The sequence below is a fragment of the Miniopterus schreibersii genome, assembly GCF_964146895.1.
Source record: "Miniopterus schreibersii genome assembly, chromosome: X".
Taxonomy (NCBI): Eukaryota; Metazoa; Chordata; class Mammalia; order Chiroptera; family Miniopteridae; genus Miniopterus; species Miniopterus schreibersii.
Genome location: NC_138104.1, coordinates 105,845,335 through 105,867,834, shown reverse-complemented (window position 1 = coordinate 105,867,834; position 22,500 = coordinate 105,845,335). Strand labels below are relative to the sequence as shown.

The 22,500-nt window shown below is 46.4% G+C and overlaps 1 protein-coding gene across 6 annotated transcripts in view; it reads left to right on the top strand.

Annotated features, from left to right (window-relative positions):
• Nucleotides 1-22,500, top strand: part of LOC308550851 (glycogenin-2-like) — a 30,436-nt gene that overhangs the window by 7,856 nt on the left and 80 nt on the right. For 2 of the 6 annotated variants that reach the window (XM_081125191.1, XM_081125190.1), the window contains exons 4-9: nucleotides 2,852-3,026; nucleotides 4,027-4,189; nucleotides 5,191-5,317; nucleotides 6,562-6,784; nucleotides 10,186-10,344; nucleotides 19,613-22,500. The exon at nucleotides 19,613-22,500 is cut by the window's right edge. In XM_081125191.1, the coding sequence (XP_080981317.1) occupies nucleotides 2,852-3,026; nucleotides 4,027-4,189; nucleotides 5,191-5,317; nucleotides 6,562-6,784; nucleotides 10,186-10,344; nucleotides 19,613-19,774 (1,009 nt within the window). In that variant the 3' untranslated portion in view covers nucleotides 19,775-22,500. Of the gene's footprint in view, nucleotides 1-2,851; nucleotides 3,027-4,026; nucleotides 4,190-5,190; nucleotides 5,318-6,561; nucleotides 6,785-10,185; nucleotides 10,345-15,493; nucleotides 15,605-17,113; nucleotides 17,222-19,612 lie in introns of all 6 variants that reach the window. The other 4 variants (XM_081125189.1, XM_081125188.1, XM_081125187.1 and 1 more) reach the window with 4 other exon arrangements.

Genomic DNA, 22,500 nt, shown 5'->3' with positions numbered 1-22,500 from the left:
GTGAGAGGAGACAACAGACTGAGTGGAAAATGATCTAGGCATGCAAAACAGGAACAGAGTGGGATGGGGAAATGTATTGAGTACATAAGATTATTTAAGAAATTAAACCTTTCACCAGACCAGTGTGGCTCAGTGGTTGAGCGACGATCTATGAACCAGGAGGTCACTGGTTCGATTCCTAGTCAGGGCACATGCCCGGGTTGTGGGCTTGATTCCCAGTAGGGGGCGTGCAGGAGGCAGCCGATCAATGACTCTCATCATTGATGTTTCTCTCTCTCTCTCTCTGCCTCTCCCTTCCTCTCTCTCTGAAATCAATAAAGACTTATATATATATAAAAAAGCAAACCTTTTTAGAGAAATTATTAAACAAAATAAGATCTGCAGATTACAGAATCAATGCTATGGGACATGGGAGATCCTGCCAGTATCAGAAAAGAAGATAAGGACCCTGTAAAACACAGATGTACCCAATGAGAAGCTCAAAGCCAGTAAAATCATCTCAACCAACAAAGATGCACTTGGAGAAAAACGTCCTGTTTTTCTTGTTTCTCAATAAACAAAGATGTATTTGGAGAAGTACCAGAGAAAATGGCCATCATCGAGCATGAGAAAACCAAAAAAAACCCAAACCAAGACATACATATATATGAGAATTTTCAATATCGCAATGGTAATGTTATCTCTAGGCTTCCAAGATAAGAGCAAGCTTGTCTGCAAAGAGGGGGAAAAAAAGAAATCCAACTTCTTCATATAATATTAAAGGTCAGAGAATAGTGATGAGAGAGAGTCATGAAGCCAGTTTTAGGACAAATGACTTTTATACCCAGCCAAGTTGACCATTTCTTGGGAAAGCAACAGGTAGAGATTCTCAAGCTTGGAACTACTTAGGATGCTTGTTACTGAAAAAATTGTTGGACTTTTTAACAGGTCAAGAGGCAAGTAAAAATGTAATGTTAAGAGTCAGTAACTTTTTTTTTTTTTTTCAGTCTTTCAGTCCACTCAAAAATTAAAATATTTAGAAGCAACATGAAGGGATGCTAGAAGGAGTTCAGTGTTGCAGACTGAGCTTGTTGTGTAGGATATGCTGTGTTTTTTACCATCACTGGGAGGGTTTAGGAACGGTGCCCTATGGTATATTGAAATCAAAAGATGCATTTGAAGGAAATTTCCTCTGTTTCTTGTTTCTCCATAAACAAAGTTTACGCCGTACAAATGTGGAAGCCGGGGGAATTTTGTTTTGCAGGGACACAAACTGAGACCCACAGGCTCATCACTTCAAACAGACTGTATTCATGAAGAGATTTAATTCTACTTGTAGGAATTTATTTTAGGGAAATGGGCAGTACTGAACCAGAGAGTTGAAGGACCAAAATTACAGTGCTATTTGTAGCAACGTAGAGTGGTATTTCTCTTGCCCTCACCCCATGATCTTTAAAGAACCAGGAGGATGCCATAAATTCCATAAATAATTAAGCAGGAAGCAGGGGGATGATATTGGTGATGGAGTGGTACTTTCTTAGAGATAAAGTTTCTTTCAACACTGTGTGATGAGAAATCACAGATACTATTATTACTTTGTGAAGACTTACCCGAGGATATTTTTTCCATTGATTTTTTTTAGGGACAGTGCAAGAGAGCAGGATGGGGTGAGAGAGAAACATTGATGATGTGAGAGACACATCGATTGGTTGCCTCCTGCACATGACCCAACGGGAGCCGGGGATTGAACCTGCAACCCAGGTACATGCCCTTGACTGGGAATCAAACCCGCCACCCTTAGGTCCATGAGGCAAAGCACTAACCACTGAGGCAAACCAGCCAGGGTGAGAAATCACAAATAAATGTAGAGTACCACAAAAAGCTACTACTGAATATCAAAAGATAGACTCAGAAGCTCCAACAACTGTGTGATGATAAGAGTTTCGTAAAGAAAATAAAAGGCAGAGGGAATGAAGTAGAGGAAATAACCGACATCGAATTTCAACTCTGAGAAAGGATATTAGATTGAGCATTTTCCGTGGTATTGAGTGGGATGGCTGATCTTGCAAAGCTCTGGGGCAAAATCATCCCGAAAAGAAATGTCTGTGCTCAACCCAATTCATGGAATTCGAGAGCAAAATAAAGACGTTTCAAATATGCAGAAGCTCAAATATTTTGTTCCTTGAAGACCTTTGAGGGGGAAAAAAAAAGTTACCTGAAGGGATGCTCAAACAGGTTGAAATGTGAATCCAAGAAAGAACAAAGAGTTTTATACAAAGCACTGCTAAACAAATAAATGAATGCATCTGAAATAGAATCTAAGCAAACATAAGTAAATCGACGGAAGGGAAGCAGATTCCACTTTGATAAAAGCTAGAGTCTTGCTTTGGAGTCTCAAACTTGTATGCGACTAACAATGTGAGTTGCAAATACGAAAAGCAAACACTGGTAGACACGGCCGTGAACATCGGTTGGCTGCTACCTCCTCAGCCTTCGATCCTCACTGCCAGGCATTTTGCAAGGAGAGAGAGGTGCCTTCCTAACACCTAACCTGAATCAGTCTTTCTTAGGATATTTATTTTCCATTAATTTTTAGAGGGGGGGGGGAGAAAGAAGGAGAGAGAGAAACATCGATGTGAGAGTGACACATTGATCAGTTGCCTCCCTCACACCCCTCATCCGGGTCCTGGGATCGACCTGCAACCCAGGTACATGCTCTTGATTGGGAATCGAACCTGGGACCCTCAGGTGCACAGGCCGACACTCTACCACTGAGCCACACCGGCCAGGGCAAGGGGTGTCCTGCTTAAGAGACCTATCTTCTGTTCGATGCTCTTCAATTCTCCTGGTATTTGGTAAATGTCTCTTCTAGGGTCGTCCTTTCAAGGATGTTCGATGAGGTCGTGGAGGTAAATCTGATAGACAGTGCGGACTATATCCACCTGGCCTTTCTCAAGAGACCTGAGCTCGGGGTCACCCTCACCAAGCTTCACTGCTGGACTCTCACCCATTACAGCAAGTGTGTCTTTCTGGATGCAGACACCCTGGTGAGTACAGCGGGATTGTGAGAACGAGGCGGCCCACGTGTTGAGAAACCCGTGAGAGACCATCCTTCCCCATTCCTTCAGCAGGCTGCTACCTTTGGGTAGGTTCCCAGCAGGTAGCATGGATCTCTCATTCACATCAACATTTATTCTACCCAAAGATTGCCCTGGGTGGTGTGGCTCAGTGGTTATAAGAGTATTGGCCCGTGTACCTAAGGGTCCCAGGTTCGATTCCCAGTCAAGGGTATGTACCTGGGTTGCAGGTTCAACCTCAAACCCTATATCCACCTCGACTGGGGATTGAACCCACAACCTAGCTATGTGCCCTGACCAGGAATCGAACCTGGAACCTTTTTCATGTGTAGGATGATGCTCCATCCAACCCACCAAGCCACCTGGCCAGGGTTCTGTGCTATAGTTTTATATATATGGCAATAGGTCTGTTAACACCAGCCTCATATCACAGATACATATGTACTATGTTGTGCTACAGTGTTTCAATGGCGATCACTTTGCAATGGCAACAATGTCACCACACAATAAGAATTTTCCAGGTCCCTGGGGCCATTGTCATATATTCAGTCCATTGTTGACCAACATGTTGTTATGTGCACCTGACTTAAGAGAAAAAAAAGTCCCTCAAAAAACTGGGCATAGGCTAGGCCAGTGTGGCTCAGTGGTCGAGCGTTGACCTGTGAACCAGGAGGTCAGGGTTCAATTCCTGGTCGGGGCACATGCCCGGGTTGCAGGCTCGATCCCCAGTAGGGGGCGTGCAGGAGGCAGCCGATCAATGACTCTCATCATTGATGTTTCTCTCTTTCTCGCTCTCCCTTTCTCTCTCTCTCTGAAATCAATAAAAATATATTTAAAAAAAAAATTGGGTGCAGGTTGCAATCCCCGAACACTCTTTGGCCCATCCTCAAGCCCCTCCTTCATTTCTCACCTGCGCACCGGAGGCCCCAGGTGAACGACTACAGGTTTCCGTGCCCTGCTCTTTCGCCAGGTGCTGTCCAACGTGGACGAGCTGTTTGACAGGGGCGAGTTGTCGGCAGCCCCGGATCCCGGCTGGCCTGATTGCTTCAACAGCGGGGTCTTTGTCTTCCAACCGTCGCTGGAGACCCACGGCCTCCTGCTGCAGCATGCCACCGACCACGGCAGCTTTGATGGTAGGTGATGGGACATGGGAAACGTGTGGACCCATAGCCCTGCCCCGTGCCCATGTCTGCGACTGACGGCTTGACATCAGGGAGAGGCAGGGACCCAAGGATACGGCCAGCAGGTGGCAGGAAGAATGAACACGTCCTACTCTGTGGGCAAGAAACAGAGAGACCCATCGAGCCTGCAACCTGGGCATGTGCCGTGACCGGGAATCGAACCCGTGACCTCCCCAAACCCTCAACCGACTGAGCCGCGCTGGCCTGGCCAGAGAAAACATTTTTTTTAGCGATGTCTGTTGCAAATATTTAATTCTGCGTTTGTAGAGTGAAAGTAGTCATTGACAAGACTCCACCCAATGCACCTGTGTCCCAATAAAACTTTATTTGTAAAAAAAGAAACGCAGACTTTAGTCGGCCAACCCCTGATGTAAAAAGGAAAGGAAGAATTAAATGGAGCCGACCCGGCGCCAAAAATGTGACTCAAAGGGCATTGAAGAGATGGAAAAAAATCGCTAGGGTGTTTATAATGTTAAAAAAATATATTCGATATCGATGAAGAATTGTGTCTGGGAAAGAAAGGGGGCCCTAAGGAAGCCGGCTGACTTGCTGTGGGGAAAAAAGTCGAATTTTGAAGACTAGGCCGTTTTATTATGCATGGTTTTGTTATCAGTGGAGAATTTTGGAGAGAATACGGGTTTTTAAAATTCATGGAATGGCATTAATGGTGTTTAGTTAATGGCATCAGTTAACAGGATTAAAGCTATGACCATAAACGGTGTTGATGAAAAGTAATGAATAGTATTACCATTAGGGATAATTTATTAATTGCTGCTGGCGATTAATAAAAACGAACGGCGTCCTACTTGGAGACAAGGACAACGTTTAACTTAGCAGGCAGAGAGGAGAGGTGCAGTCAGTGACCTTGAATGCCCTTCGAATGCCCATCGCACCCTCTCAGCACCTGGAGCCCCCCTTTCTTAGCTCCTCTGGGTGTCTGTTCACCGTTTTAGGGGCTGACCAAGGCCTGCTGAACAGTTTCTTCAGCAGCTGGCCCACAGCGGACATTCGGAAGCACTTGCCCTTCATCTACAACCTGAGCAGCAACACCGCCTACACCTACAGCCCCGCCTTCAGAAAGTGAGTGTCCCCCCCACCGGGTGCCCACATCACCAGGAGCAAGCTTCTCACTCAGAATCTACATCAGCTTTTGGGAAAACAACAAAAAATTAAGTCCCCCCCCCATGGCTCATAATTATAAAATCATCCTTAGGGCACTGGTTCCCAAAGTGTTGCCCAGGGAACTCCTGCTGGGGGGGGGGGGGTTCCCCGCAACACTTCCCAGGGTCTGCAAAGTCAAAAGAATTTAAAAAAAAAATAATAATAATTCTGAGATGGTATTTCCCTTTCTTTTTCACTCTCCGTTTTTCATAAGCATCCGGTGGGATTTTTACAGGAACTACAGGGAGTGATAAAGCAATGCACTGAATGGAGACAGGGTTTTTTTAAAAAAGAGCTTAAAACGGTCAATGTCAGCCTTTTTATAATTCTTTTTTGGAACACAGATATTCTAAAAATAATTTTAATATCTGTAATTTGCAATACGCATGAATGTTGTTAATATTATAAATTGATATTCACCTATAATGGGTCGATTGCTTTCCAATGAATCGATAAATACAGTTTCTAACTCCCCAGTTTTAACTTTTTCCTGTAAATGCGTGTAGATAGAATTCACAAAAGCAAAGCTTTTGGGGTCCCCAGTGGTTTTTAAGAAGGTCAAGAGCTCCTGGGACTGAAACGTTTGCGCTCGGCTGCTGTACTACCCACATAGTTATAAATGAAAATTGAAAATCTGAAGACAAGTCTTCAGATTTCCAGAGCTTGCTTTTTTTTTTTTTTTTTTTAAATCTTCCCCCTAGGATATTTTTCCCCTTGTTTTTCAGAGAGAGAGGAAGGGAGAGGGAGAGAGAGAGAGAAACATCAATGATGAGAGAGTCATTGATCGGCTGCCTCCTGCCCGCCCCCGACTGGGGATCGAGCCTGCACCCCGGGCATGTGCCCTGACCTGGAATCGAACCCTGACCTCCTGGTTCATAGGTTGATGCTCAACCGCTGAGCCATGCCTGGCCGGGATGATTATTTTTTAGATGCATGCATACATGCGTAAGTAAGTTTATAAATAAATGAATAAATATATATAGAAAGATCGACAGATAGATAATATATCTTTGCACAAAATAACTACAAGTCAAAGTGGTGGTGATTCCACAATTGTCAATACCCCACAAGACATCTCTTTGACGGGCCTTGTGGTTCTGGTTGCTTTCTGTGCGTGTCTGGACACTTGCAAGCAGAAAAACTTCTCTGTGTTTTCTTCTCAGATTCGGCTCCAGTGCTAAGGTGGTCCACTTTTTGGGGTCCACCAAGCCTTGGAACTACAGGTATAATCCGCAGACTGGCTCAGTTTTGGAGGAAGGCTCTGGGATGGCCGCCCAGCACCAGGCGGCCTTTCTCAACCTCTGGTGGAGCATCTACCAGCGCAGCATCCTGCCTCTCTACAGAAGCGTCCGGGACGGGCAGGGCCATGCATCTCCGAGACACACAGTGAGTGGCGGGAATTCCCTTCGAATGAATGCAAGAGTTGAGAACAGGCTGAATAATACTGTCCTAACTTGGCCCTGGCCGGTGTTGCTCAGTGGTTAGACCGCCAGCCCCCCAGACCAATGGGTCTCAGGTTCTATTCCCACCCAAAGGACACGTGCCTGGGTTGCAAGTCCCATTCCCGGCTCTGATCGGGGCAACCAATCCATACGTGTCTCTCACATCAATATTTCTCTCTCACTCTCTTCCGCTCGCTCCTTTACTTCCACTCTCTCTAAAAATCAATACAAAAAAAATCCTCGGGTGACGATTAACAAATTAGTAATAGTAATATTGTAGCAACATTGCATGGTGGTAATAGTAATATTGTAGCAACTTTGCATGGCAGTAATAGTAATATTGTAGCAACTTTGCACGGCAGTAATAGTAATATTGTAGCAACTTTGCATGGCGGTAATAGTAATATTGTAGCAACTTTGCATGGCAGTAATAGTAATATTGTAGCAACTTTGCACGGTGGTAATAGTAACATTGTAGCAACTTTGCACGGCGGTAATAGTAATATTGTAGCAACTTTGCATGGTAGTAATAGTAATATTGTAGCAACTTTGCACGGTGACAGAGGGTTTCTAGACTTATGGTGGTCATCGCATTGAAATGTCACGTCACTATGCTGTACCCTGGAAGATAATATGATATTCTATGCCATCTATGCTTTAATTTACAAAATTTTATTTTTTATTTTTTAATTTTTTTTAAACATATCTTTATTGATTTCAGAGACAGGAAAGGAGGGGGAGAGAGAGAGAGAGATAGAAACATCAATGATGAGAGAGTCATTGATCGGCTGCCTAGCCCGCAACCCGGGCATGTGCCCTGACCGGGAATCGAACCCGGATCTCCCGGATCCTAGGTCGATGCTCAACTGCTGAGCCACACCCAGCCGGGCTAATTTACAAAATTTTAAGCAATGAACTAAGAGCTTGGCTGCTGTGGCTCAGTTGGTTGAGCACCATCCTGTCCACGAAACGGTCGCCGGTTCGATTCCCACTCAGGCCACATGCCTGGGTTGTGGGCTCGATCCCCAGTAGGGGGCGTGCGGGAGGCAGGCAATCGGCAAGTATCGTCATTGATGCCTCTCTCTGTCTCTCTTCTTCTTTCTCTCTAAAAAAAATCAATAAAAGCCTATTAATAAAAATAAACCAAGAGTTGAGAGCAGAGATAAACGCTCCACCATCAACACCGAGCGTATTTCCATCAAATCTGCCCCCTTCCGTCTCCACATACGGGATTTCACACAGAAAGATAATAGACAAGTGGCCTTTTTTTTTCTTTTTTTTCTATTTTTTGGCTCAAAATAATGATTCTAATGAGCCAAAATGCTGCTTTAATGTAGCGGACCGATGCATAAATCATGCAAAAAAATTAAATTATTTAAATTAGCTTCGTTCATCAGGGAAAGAGCCTCCTCATAGATAAACGGCTGAAGACGACTGATTTCCTGCATCACTTGAAGAGACACGTTCCACTTTCCATTGTCCACTGAAATTGCAACCCGGGGACGTTTCTGAGAAGGAGTTTTTAAAAAATTGTTGATTGACACCCATTTGGTCTTTTTTTAAAGAAATACAATGATAACCCTGCAGGCATGACATCATGAAGTGTGTGCTGTCAATTTAACATGGGACACAAGCGCCTTGCAAAAGGCCTTTTGAAAATTAGGTTTTAGGGAAGTATTTCTGGATAATTTATATATATATTTATTGATTGATTCTTTTAGAGAGACAGGAAGGGAGAGGGAAGATACAAACATCAATGATGAGAGTCATGGATCGGCTGCCTCCTGCACGCCCCCTGCTGGGCATTGAGCCCACAGCCCAGGCGTGTGCCCTGATCAGGAATCGAACCCGTGACCTCGGGGGTCATGGATTGATGCTCAACCACTGAGCCACACTGTCTGCGAGGCCCTTGATGATTTTTTAAAATCAGCACATTGACTGGTACCATGGAGTCGAGTATCAGGAAATACATGGCTTGGGAAATCTCAAACAATTCTTCTTTTAACATTGACAATGCTGCTTTTTTAAATGTTTCTTTTTTTTTTTAAAAAAAGCCTCTCTGATTCTTTTTGTTGTTGTTAATTGTCACTTAAGGGTATTTTTCCCATAGTTTTGTTTTTTGTTTTTTGTTTTTTTTTTAGAGAGAGTGGAAAGGAGGGAGGGGGAGAGACATGGAGGTGAGAGAGACCCATTGATGGGTTGCCTCCCGCACACACCCCGACTGGGCTGGGGATCGAACCTGCAAACCCAGGTACATGACCTTGACTGGGAATCAAACCTGTCACCCTTTGGGTGCATGGGCTTATTTTTATTTTATTTTATTTTATTATTTTATTTTATTTTATTTTATTTTATTTTATTTTATTATTTTATTTTATTTTATTATTTTATTTTATTTTATTATTTTATTTTATATTTTATTTTATTTAATTTATTTTATTTTATTTTATTTTATTTTATTATTTTATTTTATATTTTATTTTATTTTATATTTTATTTTATTATTTTATTTTATTTTATTATTTTATTTTATTTTAAGCACTGAAGCTCTAACCACTGAGCACACCGCCCAGGGCTGTGTCTCGGATCCTTTGACACGAGCGAGCAGCAGCAGATTCGTGTCTGTGTTTCCCGCTGGCACGTGTCGGCCCGAGGTTGCTTGTGAACGAAAGCACGAGTTAGCATCTGGTGGGCGGGAGGAATAACCACGCCGGGAGCCCCGCGTGGGCCTCTAGGACCTGCGCTCCACGCGGCTGTGCTGGGTGGGCCTTCTCGCCACAGAGCCAGCAGCTGTGTCCAGGGCCACCCGTCACCCTGTCTGTCCTGGGGGTTCTCCGTGCGGTCAGCCGGGGGTGGGGTGTGCCCCGCTCCGGGCATGGCCTGCTCAGGATGTTTATAAATTATGCATATGCCCTGGCTCTGCGGTTAGAGTTTCCGCCTGTGGAATGAAGCGTCCTGGGTTCGATTCCAACCAAAGGCACATACTTCAGTTGTAGGCTCCATCCCCGGCCCCAGTTGGGGTGCGTGTGAGAGGCAGGCAACCCATCGACGTGTCTCTCTCCCGTCAATGTTTCTCTCTCTCTGTCCGAAAAGCCCTGGAAGAAAAATATCCTAACGCGAGAATTAAAAACTGATAATATTAATAAGTGTTGCTTGGATTCGTGGGGTCCCTTTCGCAAGTGCGTGGGGCATTCGTCGGCGAGCTTGTGTTTGGTAAATACGGACGGTTGGGGGAATCGCTGGGCACCCAGAGGACGGGATGGGCCTTGGGCCTCGGAGGGCGGCTGGAGAGTTGGAAAGACAGATGCAGGGAAAGCTCCCTAAGCCTGTCTGTGTTTTGCGCAGGTTTGTCTCGGTGGCCCTGAGGTGCCGCCTGCAAATTCAGCACCTCACGCCCAGGAGCAGAGTGCAAATTCGGCAGCCAGGCCCGCTGACGAGCCTTTGGGGCCGACAGGGGTAGTGAGTGACACCCCCCCGTCACCTGAAAGCGGCCACTCGGGACACGTAAGTACCTGCAGTGCTTACAGGTGGGGTGGAAAATCAGACGGCGGGTCCCCCCCGCGGGAGAGGCCAGAGAGGCTGCTTCCTGGGGTCCTGGGCTCCTGGAGCAGTGGAGCCCGTCTTTGGTGCGCCCTGGCATTAGGGGTCCTGAATTTATACAGATCATGGTGCAATTAAACGCCGTGGTAGAGCCCGGCCGGTGTGGCTGGGTTTTAAGGCGACGAGTGTATATCACCCACCTAAGGATAGGTGTACGGTGTGACCTCGATATTGGGGGAGCCTCAGAGCTTTGAAGCTTTGCCCCCCCCCTGCCACCCAGGGGCCAAGCGACGTGACCCTGTATCCTCAGAGGTCTCGCCAAACCCCCCGACTCGCATGAGACTTGCTCAGATGAAGGCTCACCGGTCATTTCTGCTGAGGCCGCCGAATCCTGTCCCCCGAGAAGAAAAGGTGCACGTTGTTTGCAAAACCAACAGAAAACGTCCGGCGAGCCTGCTGCCTCCTGAGCCCCAATTTCGGAGCGAATGCGTCACGTGGCTGAATGCCTGGCGTTGGAGGATGTCTCATTTTAAACCCTGACGTTCACTGTCGCTCTGTTTCTCACTTAGAGTTGTTCCGATCTCGGAGCCAGGGATGGATTTGGGGGCCGGGTGGAAGGAAAGTCACTTTTTTTTTTCTTTTTTTTTTCTGGGTATTTGACATACCTTTTGGGGGAGCTGCTGCTTGTTGACTGCAAACAGCCGTGGTTTAAATTTTGGTAAATGTCTCTGCGGAAGGCATCACACGGGAGGGACCGGTTACGTCCAGGCAGCTTCAGGCGTCGATAACATGAGTTCTGATGTCACACTGTTATCACCGGTGGAGGTGGGGTTCTCGGGGTGCAGCTGGAAGCAGCATTTCCGGAGGCCCCCATGGGCGGGTGAGATGTGGTAGAGAGGCTTTATTGGCCTGGAATGACATCCCTCGGTCCCGTCCTGGGGGAGGTGCAGCTGGGGGTTCTGCAGAACTAGAAGCAAAGCCAGTGTCCAGAGTGTCCATCCCATGGCCAAGTCCAGTCCAGCATCAGGCTCGTTCCAATGCATCAGTCCCATGTGTGGGGTCCATACGGCCTTTAGCCACATGGGAGAATTCAGGGGAGCAGGACCGTGAGAGCCCCCAAAGCCAGGGGTTAACCAAGAGAAGCCAAGAGCGTGAACTCTCTTGTTTAGGGGATTAATGATTGCAAATTTCTCGCCCTTGCAGGGGCCATGCCTGTTTTGGCCATTGACCTGTTCCCAGGTGTGACTGGCAGCTGGGGGTGACCTAGTCCCCCCCCCAACTTTCCTGGGCATGCGTCTGTCTTCCGTCTGTTGGGCCCCCGAAGAGTGTAAAGTTGATATCTTCCTAGATGCCAGGCCGGTAATATCGGCCTTCCCTTTGCTCCTGTCCTGTTCGTAATAATTAGTTCATTGCAGCGGGACCAACGCCCGCCCAGACGGGTTGAAAAGCCCCTCAGGTTTGGACAGTGAACACGGAGCGGGTAGAAAAGGAAGTCTTTTCCTCGATTTTCATTGCTCCTGATATATCCTGAGCTCTGGAAGTGGAATGCCTCCCGGGAGTTAAATATAGGGCCTGAGCCAGCTCCAGGAATTTGAGGAATCTGCCCCGAAGCTCTCGTGTTATGTATAAAACTGCTCAGCCGAGGAGCCAGGGCTGTAAGGAGATTGAACGACGAGGGATCTCCTACCCTTTGGGGCAGCGGGGAGGGACCTGGAGAGTATTATGCTCAGTGAAATAGGCCCGTCAGAGAAAGAAAAAGTATCCCAGGGTCTCACGTGTATGTGGAATCTGATGAACATAATAAATTGACAAACACGATCGATCCAGAGACATGGAAGCATGGAGCAGACGGAGGGAGCTCAGAGGGAAGGGGGGTGGGGAAGAGATGAACCTAAGAATTTAGATGTGTAGACGCATAATCCACGGACACAGGTAATCGTGTGGGGAAGGCCCGGGGGTGGGAACCAGGGGATGGCGGACATGGGGGTAAAAAGCAGGGGGAAATATCTACAATCCTCTCAGCAATAAAGATTTTTTTTTAAAAAAAACACACATATCTTTATTGATTTCAGAGAGAGGAAAGGAGAGGGAGAGAGAGAGAGACAGAAACATCAATGATGAGAGAGTCATCGATCGAGCCCGCAACCCGGGCCTGTGCCCTGACCGGGAATCGAACCCCGATCGCCTGGATCCCAGGTCTACGCTCAACCGCTGAGCCACGCCCGGCCGGGCAATAAAGATTTTTTTTTAAAAAAAAAGAAAGAAAAATCAGAGTGACTGAGGCCAGACCAAAGAGAACACATGAGCCCAGCCGGTGTGGTTCAGTGGTTGACCGGAGAACCAAGAGGTCGCCGGTTCGATTCCCGGTCAGGGCCCAGGCCCTCGATCCCCAGGAGGCGGCCGATCCATGACTCTCTCATCATCGATGTTTCTCCCTCTCTCTCTCTCTCAAATCAATAAAAACATATTTAATAAAAGAAACGACATGAAACGTTTAGAGGACCATTAGATTCCGTGAGCGTCACTCAGAAAGCTCTTTGCGACGCAGATAGAACTTCGGTAGCGCTTCAGCTTTCGGAGTAAGAGGGAAACATTCGGGCTCCTGTCGTTCAGTGAAACTCACACGGGAGAAGGCTCAGGGGCTTTGGACTTGGGGCGTGTTGAGTTAGCACAGAAGAGGGGGATACGGGCTTGAGGATCCGAGGGGAGGGAGGTGAGACTCAGGCATCCAACACCCAGCTGAGCCCACTGCTTTGGGTCCAAGTGGACGTCCTCTGGGTCTCAGAAGCTCTCCAGGGGGGGCGGAGTCCTTTGGGGGCTTTGTTTGCAAAACAAATAGTATTAAATGAGGTAATAGACCCCCCCCCCCCCATGGAGCTGGGAAATGGTCAGCCCTGGGGGAAAGGCGGGAGGTGAAACCAAGCCATTTAAATAAGTGAATAGAGACGCCAGCCCTCAACCGAGATATTTAAAACCTCGGTGGAATGAACAGAACATAAATAAAAAGCACTTGGGAGCACCTGCTTCTCAGGTCCTTCCACCAGGACCACCTTGGCAACCTGTGCATATCGGGTTAGGGCGACTGACATTTTTTAAAAAAAAACACAACTCTACTGTTTGGAGATTTTATGATGAGCTTGGGTCTCGAAAAGCGATGAGGGTCCCGAGGCTTTTACAGGACGTACCTGTGATATATTTTATTATTTCAACCCCGGGGCATCTCTGGAATTAATTACGCAATGACACTGCCACCTACTGGCCATTTCTTGAATTTTCCACTTTATTTAAAAAATTTTTTTTAACCCAGTGGGGGGGGGGCAATGTTCATGGTGTGTTTTTGTTTGTTTGTTTGTTTGTTTGTTTTAAGTTATTGGTTTTTGTTGTTCTTGGCACTGAATTTCACCCATAATCACTTTGGGGGGGCTGTCCAGTTTTTATAGCAAATTGATTTCGGCCTCTTAATGTACTCCTTTCCCTCTGCCCCAGGACCTTTGCACGTGCCGGCTCGTGTTTGCTCAATGTGTTCTTTTTCTCACCCCGGCTCCGGTCGTACTCCAGTCTGCTCCTCCTCAGATTTCATGTCAGGTGTTACTCCTCCGGGAGCCCTTTCCCCTTCGCGACGAGCTCGATCCGACCTTGACAAAGCTGCTCTTGGTTCCCCAGAGTTTTTCCTTCCCGGCATTTCTCATGGCTTGTCATCGTAGAGTCGGACAGTGAGGTGGGCTCAGGGCCGTGTAGATCACACCTCAGTCTTCAGACCTAGCTCTCCATGATGATCCATCGAATGCATAACTCCATGCCTCAGTTAATATAAGAATGAACTGGGCCTTCTTCAAAACGGGGATGCTGGGATCAGAGATTTGGGAGCTGGGGACAACCGGCCCGTCTCCACCTCAAGTCAACTCACTGGAAATATTTCTGAGATCATGTCCCGGGAATGTGCATTCCCAAGATTGAGACTCAGGTCTTCCTGGATGGGCCGAAGAGCCTGTGTGGGTGTCTGCCCCAGCCCACCCCCACGATTTCTGCACCGTGTTTGCCGTGAGGAGGGACAAACAACCCACATTCTCTGGTCTCTGTGGCTGATACCCATTAAGTTCCTCACTAGATCTTTTGGACGTTTCTGGACTCCAGCCTGTGGGCACAGGCTTGCGCGTAACCTTGACTCCTCCATCAGGGTGGGCTACCTGCTGCAACAAACATCCTCACATAAGTAAAACTCAGTGTCTTGCTTATGTCACAGTTGGCCAAGTGGTAATGCTGTGTTTTGCCCTGGACGGTGTGTCTAAGTGGTTAGAGCATCAGCTTGTGCAGCAAGAGGTCGGGGGTTCGATTTCTGCTCAAGGGCATGTACCTGAGTTGCAGATTCAATTCTCGGCTGGGTTGGGGCACGTGGAGGAGGCAACCCATCGATGTGTCTCTTTCACATCAATGTTTCTCTCTCTCTCTCTCCCTTCCACTCTCTCTAAAAATCAGTAGAAAAAAATATCCTGATTTTTAGCAGCAGCAACATGAAAAGTATGTTCTGCTCCATGTAGTCATTCAGGGATCCAGGATCCTCCCGAGGTCCTGGTCCATCTTCTTGGAGATCAGCCCTTCTCAACCATGGCTCCTTGAGAGAGAATTAGGCTCTCGTGCTCAAGCCAGTCTTTGGACATAATCTAGTGTTTCCTGCACATCTGGGAAGGTCTTAGCTGTGCATCATTTTTGGGAGCATTGAGAAAAATAGTCACGGGAATCGTTTCTCGTACGGTATCATTTTCTTGTGTTGAAACAGGTTGGGAAGACCTTGCTTTTCACATGACTTGTGGGGAGTTAGGGTAGCAAGAGTCCAACCTGACTCACATCCTATCTCCTCAATGCCATGGGTGAGACTCAGTCGCGCCCCCTTGTAGATGCAGGGACATCAGGACATGGAGTTGGGTGTGAGCCCCAGATTAGGAGGCAGACAGAGGCATTGATGATCACGGCACTCTCTGCCCCGGACCTCATCCTCGACAAGCGACATTTCCATCCTGGACGCAGAAAAAAATAAGTGGGGTGTTTTCCGTTAAGCTGCGTTCATTCGCGTGAAGGTGCCTGCTAACCTGCTTCTGTTTTGTTTTTATAACAGATGATAGGTTGGCCTGAAATTGAGACTTCTGCTGGAGTGGCGTATGACCCAGTGTCGCCTGCTTTGCCCCAATTTGCAGACTCCACAGGGACCCGAACCACCTCGGTACAGGTCATTTAAACACTTAAACACGGCTGTGTCTCTCAGCAGCCAGGGTCAGGTTTGCGTGTCTGTGTCCACGGGCTATCCAGGAAAATGCCCCGTTTTTTGTTTTGTTTTTAAAAATAATTGCTATGTTTTTTAAAATTGATTTTTAGAGAGAGAGGAAAGGAGAGGGAGAGAGAGAAAAAAAAACATTGATGAGAGTCATTGATCTGCTGCCTCCTGCACGCCCCCTACTGGGGATCCAGCCCACAACCCCGGGCATGTGCCCTGATTGGGAATCGGAACTGGGGACCTCCTGGTTCATGAGTGGATGTTGAACCACGGAGCAAAACTATCCCCTGTCTTTTGTAATCACAACCTTTCTCAATGGTTTCCCCACAGAGCCAACATGGTATTGGGTTTGGTCTATATATTATCCAGGTGGAGAAGGTACCTTGGTATCTATTCAGATGTCACCCTCCACTATTATTAGGTTTCCTGTTGGTCTTTGGGTCATTTTCTTTTATTTGTGTTGGGAAAAATTAGAAAAAAAACCCCCACACAACATAAATATGACATATATGTCTCCCTTAATTAAGAAAAAAAAAAAATCAGTATGATTGTATGACTCCTGAGCTATCTTTAACAACAGCACTTAAGAAGAATGCATTTCTCTCTTTTTTTCTTCTAAATTTACCTTCCTGAATCTGGGCTTCTGGTCCTGTGTGTCATCAGAAGATTGAAGCCAGACAGTCTTCTTTTTTAAATTATTATTATTATTATTTTAAATTAAATAAATATTTTCCGTCACCTCTATGAGCTCTTCCATGTCCATCCACCCCCACAATCACCATGCTGTTGACCATGTCCATGAGTTCTCTCTCTCTCTCTTTTTTTTTTTTTTTTTTGCATTTTTTGGCTCAATCCCTGCATCCCCCCAACTCCAGCTGTCTGCCTGCTGTCTATCTATGAGTTTCCAGACAGACTCTTCTTACTAAAATGATTCGCAGGCCCTTGTCTACAGAAGATTCAACCCAGATAGAGTTTCTTACTCTCCCTGGGAGACTTATCTTCGTAAAACCTTCCGTAGGTGTTTGCTCTCAGCGAACAGAATCCCTCTCTGAAAAGTTACCATGGAGCCCAGCCAGTGTGGCTTGGCTGTTGAGTGTCAACCCATGAGCCAGGAGATCGCGGTTTGATGCCCGGTCAGGGCACATACCCGGGTTGTGGGCTCCATCCCCAGCTGGGGGCGTGCGGGAGACAGCCGATCAATGACTCTCTCATTACTGATATTTCTCTCTCTCTCCCCCTCTCCCTTCCTCTCTCTGAAATCAATAAAAAACATATTTTTAAAAACAAAGTTACCATTGATCCATCGTATAAAAACTTGTAGCATCTCATCTTACATAAGAAACCCTCAGGGAAAAGCTAGGATCAGAAACGGCCATCTGGTATACCCGTTCGTTTTAATTTTCACCAGCAGGAAAGAGTTGTGTCATTTTGGTTAAGACTAACCACGGATGGTTATGTTTCTAGCAGCCAGCGGATCATGCAGGAGGTGGCCCTTCCGAGGAATCCATGGAACTAAGCCAGGATCCCCCCGTCAATGTCACCAGGGACCCCAGCCCTCAGGATGCGTTGGAGGTGGTATCCCAGCTATTGCTTGCTCGCTGCTCCTGCTGGGTGCCGTTTGCCATCACCGGGGCTCTTTGCATGCACGAACCTGCTGTTACCTCGATTTCCGGCCTCACTTGGTTGAAATAGAGTCTCCCTGCCTCTCCTGGCACCTTCGATCCATCTGTCTTCTCTCCAGCCTGGATGCTTGGTCCCCTCGCTCTCGCCTGTCCTGAATAATCATACCCTTTCTCTCTTTCAAAGCTGTTTTGCAAAAGTTAATTGCCGTTGAGGAGCTATGCTCTGTTTTGCGGTAGAGAGAGCGTGGAAACCAATGCCCAGCGACCCGTTGTCTAAAATCATTCGTGCCGGGAAAAGTGTACTGAACCCCGGTCAGAACCTTGTATGACCATCCCCTGAGGATAATACGGAAAAGGATCCACTGCCTAAAAAAAAAAAAAACCTTGGAAAAATTAGGACTAAGATTTTGGTAACAGATGGGAAATTGAATAAGTGATGTGTTCATAGCAACATTAGTTTGCCCGACTTGGTCCCAGATTGTCTTTTCAATTCTTTAGCAAGTAGTTGATTCCTTAAATATTAATATTAATAGATGCTGGATGAAGCCATTTAAAATTGGATGCAGCCATCTCTTCCTTTGTCTAAAATGATTTGTTGTCTAAAGGCTGGAGAATTTGGGGGTGAATCTTTTGACCCACACCGAGCACGCAACGATTTCATATTGAGAGACGCAATGAAAGATGCCGTCTCCATGACCCTTCCTCATACAGATGATCTCGTCTTAATCATCACGCTCTCCATGGGTGCATTGAATGAAAGCGATTGATAATGGTTTTTGATAATTTTTTTGTCTTTGTTAGATCCTAACAAAGATTTAATAGCCCAAGTTGGTCTTTAAATAATAGGAAATATAGTTTTGTAGTTGGACTTAGGATGAAAGTTTGTACTGAACGTGTAGGTGTCTTGGTGTAGTCAAGCTGCTATAACAAAAAAGGCCATAGCCCGGGGGGCAGGGGGAGGCGCTTATAAGGAATAGGTGTTTATTTCGTGCATCTCTGGAGGCTAGAAGTCCAAGATGAGGGCATGAGCAGATTTGGTGCCTCGTGAGGGCATCTTTCCGATTCACCGATGGTGTCCTCTCACTGGGACCTCACGTAGTGGAAGGGATGAGAGAGCGTTGTGGGGGTCTCTTTTATAAGGACCCTGATCCCATTATGAGGGTTCCACCCTCATGACCTAATCACCTTCCAAAGGTCCCACCTCCTAATATCCTCACCTTGGGGGTTAGGTCTCAACCCATGAGTTTAGGAGAAGACACGAGCCTTCTCTCTGTAGCAACATCTATTCGGAGTTGGACCTATTACATAATAAAGAATTTAGTCTTGGCCGGTGGTTAGAACATCCGCCCATGGACTGAAGGGTTATGGGTTCGATTGTTGGTCAAGGGCATGTACCTGGGTTGCGGGTTCCATCCTGGGTACGTGTGGGTGGGAACCGATCAATGTGTCTCTCTCGCATTGATGTTTCATATCAATATAGGTGTCTCTGTGTAAAATGGTTCGGTGGCTAGACATGAAAACAATTCTTTTATTTAATTGAATTTATTGGGGTGACATTGGTTAGTATAATTATATAGGTTTCAGGGGTACAATTCTATAATGCATCATCTATATATTATATTGTGTGTTCACCACCCCAAGTCAAGTCTCCTTCTATCACCATTGATCCCCACTTTACCCTCTCCTACCTCCCCCACCCTCTTTCCCTCTGGTCATCACCATACTGTTGTTTGTGTCTATGAGATTTTTTTTTTTCTTAATCCCTTCACCCTCTCACCCAGCTCCCAACCCCCTTCCCTCTGACAGCTGTCGGTCTGCTCCCTAAATCCATGAGTCTGTCTCCACTTTGAAAACAATGCTTAAGAAAAAGTGAACATATGTGCAATTATATTTTATAACATTGCAAAATACTTAGGTAAAAGACATCTTATAATAATATTATATAGAGCCCTGGCCGGTGTGGCTCAGTGGCTGAACACTGTCCCAGGCACCAGGAGGGTCTGTTCAGTTCCCAGTCGGGGCACATGCCGGGGTTGTGGGCTCCATCCCCAGTAGGGGGCGTGCAGGAGGCAGCCGATCGATGTTTCCCCCTCATTGATGTTTCTCTTTCTCTCCCTCTCTCTCCCCCTGTCTCTAAAATCAACAAAAACATCTTTTTGGAAAAAGAATATTATCCCCAGTAGGGGGCGTGCAGGAGGCAGCTGATCAATGACTCTCATCACTGATGTTTCTCTCTCTCTCCCTCTCTCTTCCTCTCTCTAAAATCAATAAAAACATATTTTTAAAAAATTAAAAAGCAACAACAACCAAAAGCCATCTCCCGTTGACGTGTCTTCCCCAGGTGGACCTGGCCATCTCCATTTCTGAGATTTCCATTGAAGAAAAGGTCAAGGAACTGAGTCCCGAGGAAGAAAGGCGGAAGTGGGAGGAGGGCCACATCGACTACATGGGGAAGGACGCGTTTGCCCGCATTCAGGAGAAGTTGGACCGGTTTCTGCAGTAACCCCGGGCGGTTGTGCGGTGTGGAGTGTGATTCCACCATTTTTCATTGTGTGGATGTGTCCTCCAGGCCTTCCAAAGGCTGTTTAACTATGTGCCTCTATTTATGGTTATTTATGGTTGACCAACTTGAGTGCCTCACAAAAATAACATAGACCATGAAAAAGCCAGCTTGAAGCCCCCTGCTGATCCGAGCTCCCCACCCCTTCTCGGCTTCCTTGCGAGGTCAGGTGGACTTCTTACCTTGCCAGCAAAAGCAGCAGGTAGACCTCTGACAATGGTCTTCCCGGAGGAGCTTTGGAGTGCTGCCCTGGAAGGTGCTACTGTGTCTATCCCGTGTGGGGTTTAACATCACCACAGATTGTCTCCTGTCCCTAAGCAAATAACAGTAGTAATGTGAATTTAGTGCCTCGGGAACCCTCAACTATGAACATCTTTGTTTTCAGGACTCAGTAAATGTTCAGACATCTTGAGTGTGCGTCTCGTAGACCTTGCAAAGCATATCTGAGAAAGACCATGGCTGCCGTTTCTGTTGTATAAAACCCAACAGGACTTTGGAAGGCCATGGACAGTTGCCCGATTTGGGAAATGCCACAGATATTTGGAAGAAAGATGCTAGATGACTTGTGAGGAGTAACCAATTTCAGAACTGGTTTACCATCCATCCATCCATTCACTCAACCATCCATCCATCCATCCATCCATCCATCCATCCATCCATCCATCCATCATCTATCCAACCATCCATCCAACCGTTAATCCATCTATCCATCTAACCATTAATCTACCCACCCACCCATCCACCATTATCCATCCATCATCCAACCATTCATGCAACTATCCATCCATCCATCCATCCATCCATCCATCCATCCATCCATCCCGACCTACCCATCCATCGTTTATCCAACCATTCATGCAACTATCCATCCATCCATCCATCCATCCATCCATCCATCCATCCATCCATCTAACCATTAATCTACCCACCCACCCACCCACCCACCATTATCCATCCATCATCCAACCATTCATGCAATCATCCATCCATCCAACCATCCATCCATCCATCCATCCATCCATCCATCCATCCATCCATCCATCATCTATCCATCCATCCCCACCTATCTATCCATCATTTATCCAACCATTCATGCAACTATTCATCCATCCATTCACCCATCCACTGATGCAAGGGTTTACTCCATGTGATGTCTGGTGATGACTCACTCATGATAACAGCATCTGGAGAGGCTATTCGGAGGCAAACTCATGTGCAGCCCTTTACGCTCCAGTGCTCTTTGCTGGGTCTCGCTACCTCACTTCCAAATAATGTATCGAGTCGCCGTGCTCTTCCAGCCATTTAAACTCAGCTCTTTGGGGAGACTTCTCAGTTTTATGAGACTGGACACTTCCTTCCTCAAGGAAACCTCATTCTCAGAAGTACCCTAGTTTTGTGAATTTGTGCAGTATGTTGGAGCATCTCACTGCGTTACTGTTCCATGCCCACCGTAATTATAATTATAAATGATGTCACTGTATGAAACAGAAGGAATGATATTTTTTAAATGTTTGAATCATTTATTCATCATGTATGTGCTATTGAAAATCAGAGGTTAATTAGACACAGGTTTGGAAGCAGGTCAGAGGGTTATGTTAAAATTCAGTGGGTGAGTTTAGACACTTTTTTTTAAAATAAGGTTTTTTATTGATTTTTAGAGAGTGAGGAAAGGAGAGAGATAGAAACATCAATGATGAGAGTTATTGATTGGCTGCCTCCTGCATGCCCCCTACTGGGGATCAAGCCCAAAACCTGGGTATGTGCCCTGACTGGGAATCGAACTGGTGACCTCCTGGTGCATGGGTTGATGCTCAACCACTGAGCCACACTGGCTGGGCTGTTTGGACACATTTTCATCTGAAGCAATTAAGCTTGGCTAAGGGATTCTGGGTGAGTCGTTAGTTGTATTAGCTTGTGCAAGATGTGAGTTGTAATGGGGCTGTTTCTCTCTATGTCTGGGTGCTTAATGATCTGATCTTGTTGCTGTGACACATGGGATACTCCAGGGGTTCATTGGAAATAGCCTTAGGTGGGTTGGGTGGGGTGGTGATCAACTGTCAGAGTAATGCCATACATTTGCCCCAGGGTAAGAATGAAGGTGCTCTGTGCTATGGTGTTTGGGTATGAAAAACAGAATCCTGAGCCAGGTGTGCTTGCAACAGAAGTGGTCCAAGTGAGGAATGTTTGAGTGGCTCAGCTTCCCTGGAGAGAATTCGTGTTTATAGGTAGCAGTTCTCTGGCTTACGGAGTATGTTCAACAGGGATGTCTGTTTTGCAGTCTGGTGTTGGGTGGAAGCTAACGTATTCAATTAAAATTTTACAACAGCATTGTGGTCTCCCTTCTGGTGTGTATGTTTGTGTGCATTCTGAGCAATCAGCATAATGGTTTCTATTTAAGAGAGCGAAGGAATGTGGCTGCCTGCCTTTGTTCTGTAGTAAATTTAAATTACCAAGTGGGTTTTTCAAAATGGCGGGTAACAGTGTAGTGCGTAGATCTAGGGAAGCTGTCCTTTTCCTTGCATTGAGCTCATCCATCCATACATTCATCCATTTATCCATCCATCCATCCATCCACCCATCTACCAACCCACTCATCCATCCATCCATCCATCCATCCATCCATCCATCCATCCATCCATCCATCCATTTATCATCCATCCATCCATCCA